General features: G+C 45.9%; 1 protein-coding gene across 2 annotated transcripts in view; it reads right to left on the reverse strand.

The window, feature by feature from the left end:
* Positions 1-26: 26 nt before the first annotated feature.
* Positions 27-6,000, reverse strand: part of FCGRT (Fc fragment of IgG, receptor, transporter, alpha) — a 17,842-nt gene continuing 11,868 nt past the window's right edge. For both annotated transcript variants that reach the window (XM_008575404.1, XM_008575403.1), the window contains 3 exons: positions 1,645-1,914; positions 888-1,004; positions 27-543 (listed from right to left, as the gene is read on the reverse strand). In XM_008575404.1, the coding sequence (XP_008573626.1) occupies positions 434-543; positions 888-1,004; positions 1,645-1,914 (497 nt within the window). In that variant the 3' untranslated portion in view covers positions 27-433. The remainder of the gene's footprint in view (positions 544-887; positions 1,005-1,644; positions 1,915-6,000) is intronic.

The raw sequence follows: 6,000 nt of genomic DNA on the forward strand, positions 1-6,000 counted from the left end.
TCAAAATGCCTGGCACGTTGTAGACATTCAGTAAATATTTGTGAAATTTATGAATGAAAAATACATAAAATTGATGTATTAAATTGGCACATTCCACCATGGCAACATGTCAGCCGCAGGAGAGATCTGAAGCCCAGGGTTCACACCATTCATTCTCCCCACCCATTCCCTTACATCCCCTGCCTGAAAACTTGAAAGGATGAGAACACGATGATTTGGGCCCGAACACAAGATATATGTGGATGTGGAAAGAACCATATATATTAGGAGGGAAAATTGAGGCAGGCCACGGGAGGAGGGGAGGAGGGGACCAGAGGGAAGACATCGGGCTCCGGACTCCTTCTGGTGGCTCAGAGATGCCAGGATTCCAGGGGGTCTCACAGCATGAAAAAGACCTGACTACATTAGTTATTAGCAGCCAGAATGCAGGTGGTCAGGCAGTTGCTGGAAATGCATTTACATCCTGAGAGTCGGCATCCTGGGGCAAGCCAGGGGTGGGCAGGAGGGCCCCTAAGTCGTCCGCACGAAGAGAGATCCAAGGGGCTGAAAAGCGAGAAAGTGGTGTCATCAGAAAGGGGTGACTCAGAGGAGACCCTCTGAGTCTCTGGCCACACATTTCTGTGTCTGTCTTTGTCTTACTCTCTGTCTCTGTTCCCTTCCCTCTGGGTCTCTGTCCCCCTCCTCCTGGGCCTCTGTTCCCTTTCCTCTGGTTTCTGTCCTCCCCTTTTTCTGGGTCTTTGTCCCTCTCTTTCAGGGTCACCGTCCCCCCTCCCACTGGGTCTCTGTCCTTCTCTCTCAAGATCTCTGTCTTCCCAGGTGTGTGTCCCCCGCTCTTTTGAGGTCTCTGTCCCTCCTTCTGAGACTCTCTTCCTTTTCCTGCTCCACACCTGGCAGCCCATTCCTCATTCTCCTCCACAGCAGAGCTCCTCCTGCAGCTGCTGCCGTGAGCAGCAAGAAGCCGATGACGATTCCAACCACAGGTACTGAGGACTTGGCTGGAGATTCTGTAGCCAGAGAATGCGATCAGCTGTTGAATAAATCCTCCACCCCATCTGAACCAGGACAGAGAGCTAGTGCCTCCCATCCTCAGACCACCAAGTGTCTGGGGGTGGGGGTGGGGTGGGCACAACAGCCAGTCAGCTGGTGCTGTGGGTCTGGGCAGGATGCTCCCAGGTTGGATGTTAAGAACCAGCCACAGCAATAGAGATCTCAGTCACACTGGCAAGGGACCTGTAGCGGCAGGGGGGGTGGTGTTCTGACTCAGGAAGGAGGGGCAGGCACAGAGCATCAGCGGGTCAGTCTCCTGAAGGACTGGCAGTAGCAAGGTAGTAGATGGTCAGTCTTGGTGAGGACTGGCAGTAGCAGGCAGATTCCATGAAGACCAGCAGCAGCAGGATCGAAGACAGTCAGACTTAGGGAGGACTGGCCATTGTGGTTAACAGGTGTTCATACTCAATGAGGCCAGGAGCAGCAGAATGGAAGGCAGTTAGACTTGGGGAAGACAAGCCACACAGGATAGAAGGCCATCAGGCTTTAGGAGAATTGGCAGTAGTGGGGCACAAGTCAGACTCAGGAAGGATTGCTGTGGCAGTGGGACAAAAGGCAATCAGAAATAAGGAAGATCATCACTCTGCAGGACCTCACCCAGCTCCACCATGAGGGGCTGTGGCAGCCCCGCATGCTGCACAAGGCAGCGGTAGTGGTGCTCGTCGCCACTTTTAACTGTTAATGATGACCAGGCATGGAAAGAGCCATCGCCGTTGGGGCCAAAGTCACCCTCTCCAGAACCAGCTGCGAGCCCATTCCGTAGGAATCGAAGTTGTAGCTCCGGGGGGTAGAAGGAGAAGGCACTGCAGGTGAGCACGGAAAAGCCAGGGCTGCTGGGTCGGGCCTTCAGACGCATGGAGGGCGGCTCTGCACAAAAACAGGCCAAGAAGCCTAAGCCCCAAGCCCCAACCCCCATGGCCAGGCCCAGTGCAGAGCTGGATAGGGACACAGAGAGGCCTCCATTCATTATGCCCTGCATTATGTTGAGCCTGAAGAATATAGTGGTAAAGGGAAAAGGACTTTCCCAGGACAATAGAGACCCAACCTGTCCACCCTGAGAGTATCCCCCTCAGGACTCCATCTCTCATAGACATGTACTGAGCAACTATCATGTACCACATCTGTTCTAGGCATTGGGCACACAGCAATGAGCAAGAGACAAATTACTGTCTTCATGGAGCTTATATTCTAATGAAACAAATGCATGAAAGGGAAACAGACTGTGAAAGTGTTGTGATGAAAGAACATAAGAAATACCCTACATTCATTAAAAAGATAGTAAGATGATATTGTGAAAAATTTCATGCCAACACATTTGAAAATTTAAATGAACTGTACACATTCCTGAGAAATACAACCTTCCAAAACTGACACAAGAAAAAATTAAGAACTTGAGTAGTCCTATAACTATTTAAAATTTCTAATCCATAATTTAAAACTTTTCAACAAATAAAATTTCATATTCAGATGACGTCAATTAGTAAATTCTTCAGAACTACTAAAGAGGAAATAGTACTACCTTTATACAAACTCTTTCAGGGAATAGAAAAAGAGGAAATGCTTTCCCAACACATTTTATGAGGCCAAAAAAATCTTGATAACAAAATTTAACAAGGACACTACGAAAAAGGGATTTTTTTTTTTTTTTTTGGTGGCTGGCTGGCAGGGGATCCGAACCCTTGACCTTGGTGTCATTGTGCTCTAACCAACTGAGCTAACTGACCAGACCCAAGAAAGGGAATTTTTTTTTTTTTTTTTTTTTAAAGATGACCGGTAAGAGGATCTTAACCCTTGACTTGGTGTTGTCAGCACCACACTCAGCCAGTGAGCGAACCGGCCATCCCTATGTGGGATCCGAACCCGTGGCCTTGGTGTTATCAGCACCGCACTCTCCCGAGTGAGCCACGGGCCGGCCCAAGAAAGGGAATTTAAAGCCAATGTTTCTCATGGAAAAAGACTAAAAATCCTTAAACATAATATTAGCAGATAGAATCCAGTAGTTCATATAAAGGATAATATATCATGATCAAGTGAAGTTTATTCCAGGAATGGAAGGTTGGTTTAACATTGAAAAATCAGTCAATGTAATTCACCACATTAACAGAATAAAGGGAAAAAAGTAAATGATCATTTGATAAAATTTAACACCATTCATGAAAAAACAAACACTTCTTAGTAAGCTAATAGTTGAAGGGAACTTCCTTAATTTGACAATAGACAACAAAATACCTATAGCTAATATCACACTTAGTGGTAAAATGTTTAATGTCTTCCCCATGAGTTTGAGAATGCATGGTGTTCATTACCATCCTTTCTATTTAGCATTGTACTGGGAATTCTAGCCAGTGCAATAAGATAAGAAAATGAAACAAAAAATATTAAAATTGGCAAAGAAAATAAAACATGTCAAAGATGAGATAATCCAAAAGAATCTAGAAAAAATTTATTAGAAATAAGAGAATTCAGCAAAGTTCCTGGATAAGAGGTACATATAAAAGTCAGCAGTATTTGTATAAACTAGCTACAGTTAGAAAGTGAAATTTTTAATAAATGCCCTTTACAGAATCATCAAAAAATGTTTAACACTTAGGAATATATCTAAGCAAAGTGGTGTAAGATCTCTACACTGAAAATGACAAAATATTACTGAGAGAAATTAAAGGACACCTAAGTAAGTAAAGGAATGTACTGTGTTCATGGATTATAAGACTTAATATTGTTACAATGTCAATTCACTCCACCTTGATCTATAGATACTATTCAATCACAATCAAAATCCCAAAAGTATTTTTTTGTTGTTGGAAATCAACAAGCAGCTGTTAAAATATATAGAAAAGCCAATGACCTAGAATAATGGAGGCTATAAAGCTGTCGAAGTTAATTACTAGATATAAAAACTTTCTATAAAAGCTACATTAATCAAGAGAGAAAGGTATTGGCACAACATCAGTCCAATAGATCAGCAGAAGAGAGTCTAGAAGCAGGTCCACATGTAATTTACGAAAAAGGCTCCAATGCAATTCAGGGAAGGAGAGAAGATAATGGTCTGGCAACAAATGATACAAGGTCAACTGGATATATGTATTTGACCGCTTACTTCACCATTACACACAACTTGAGATGGATGATATAGCCAGATGCTATTTATCAACAAAGCTCAAGAAGACATAGGTGAACACCTTCATAACTTTCTGACTGGAAAGATTTCTTTGTAACTTTGAGAAAGGAAAAATTTCTTAGAGAGAAAACGCGACTTCCGGTCAAGATGGCGGAATAGACGGTCCCTAGTGTCACTCTCTCCCACAAATCAACCGATTTAAACTATAAAAACATAACATCAAGTGCATATGCAACGGGGAGACGTACAGCACGGGAGGCAGAAGCTCCGTGGAGACCACATGCCCTGCGGGGCACCGTTGCACGATTGGACAGATAGGCTTCACTGCCGCCACCCAGCTCCATTCCCAGCCCAGCCCAGTGCGCACAGAGTGGGGAGACTTCTGGCAAGGGAGGCGGAGGCTCCACAGAAACCACACACCCTGTGGGGACGCCACTGCATGATCCAGCAGGTAAGCTTCACCGCAGGCACCCGGCTCCATTCCGAGCCCAGCCTAGTGCACTCGGAGCAGGGAGACATCTGGCAGCGGAGGCGGGAACTCCACGGGGACCACACTGCTGCCGTGATCCAGCAGCCAGGCCCAATGTGCATGGAGCACAGAGTCGTCCAGCAAGGGAGATAGAAGCTCCGTAGAGTCCACACACCCTATGGGGGGGCTGCCGCTGCGTGATCCAGGAGCAGGTAGGCTTCACCACCACCACCCAGCTCCATCCCAAGCCTGGCCTAGCACTCACAGAGCAGGGAGACATCCTGCAGGGGAAGGGGAAGCTCTGCAGAGACCACACACTCTGCCACCCAGCTCCATCCCAAGACTGGCCTAGCATGCACAGAGCAGGGAGACATCCAGTAGGGGGAGGGGAAGCTCTGCAGAGACCACACACCCTGTGGTACCGCCCTGTGATCCAGCAGCCCGGCAGAGTCCAAGCTGACCAGAGAGGTGGCTCCCTGGAGAGGCCCAAGACGCGAGGCAACCATACATGCAAGGCACTAGTGGCCAACTGAGCAGTCACTGAGGTAGCCATACCNGTTGAAAACATATTCAACAAAATAGTGGCAGAAAACTTCCCAGGTATAGGAAAAATCACAGATCTTCAGATCCAGGAAGCTCAACGATCTCCAAACATATCCAACGCAAAAAGGTCTTCTCCAAGACATGGTATAGTCAAATTGGCAAAACTCAAAGACAAAGAGAGAATCTTAAAGGCTGCAAGGGAGAAGCATCAAATCACCTATAAGGGAGCCCCAATCAGGCTAACATCAGACTTTTCATCACAAACCATAAAAGCCAGAAAGGAATGGGATGATATATTCAAAATACTAAAAGACAGAGATCGTCAGCCAAGAATACTCTATCCTGCAAGGCTACCCTTCCGAAATGAAGGGCAAATAGTATATTTCTCAGACAAACAAAAACTGTGGGAGTTCACCACCACACAACCACCCTTATGAGAAATTTTCAAGGGAGTACTGGGTTTGGTTCCTGAAAAATAACTACCACTGCCATAAAAACCCAAGAAAAATCAAAACCCACTAGTAAAATAAAAATGGCATTCATGAAGAGAAAACAAACAAAAAGGCTATCTACAACCCAAGGAACCAACAAACACAGAAAACAAACAGTAAATCAGAAAGTAAGGAACAAAAGATACCTAAGACAACCAAACAATAATCAAAAAAATGCTAGGAATATTGGGCTGGCCCGTGGCTCACTCGGGAGAGTGTGGTGCTGATAACACCAAGGCCACGGGTTCAGATCCCATATAGGGATGGCTGGTTAGCTCACTGGGTGAGCGTGGTGCTGACAACACCAAGTCAAGGGTTAAGATCCCCTTACC

Source organism: Galeopterus variegatus, unplaced genomic scaffold (genome assembly GCF_000696425.1).
Source record: "Galeopterus variegatus unplaced genomic scaffold, G_variegatus-3.0.2 Scaffold1180, whole genome shotgun sequence".
NCBI lineage: Eukaryota > Metazoa > Chordata > Mammalia > Dermoptera > Cynocephalidae > Galeopterus > Galeopterus variegatus.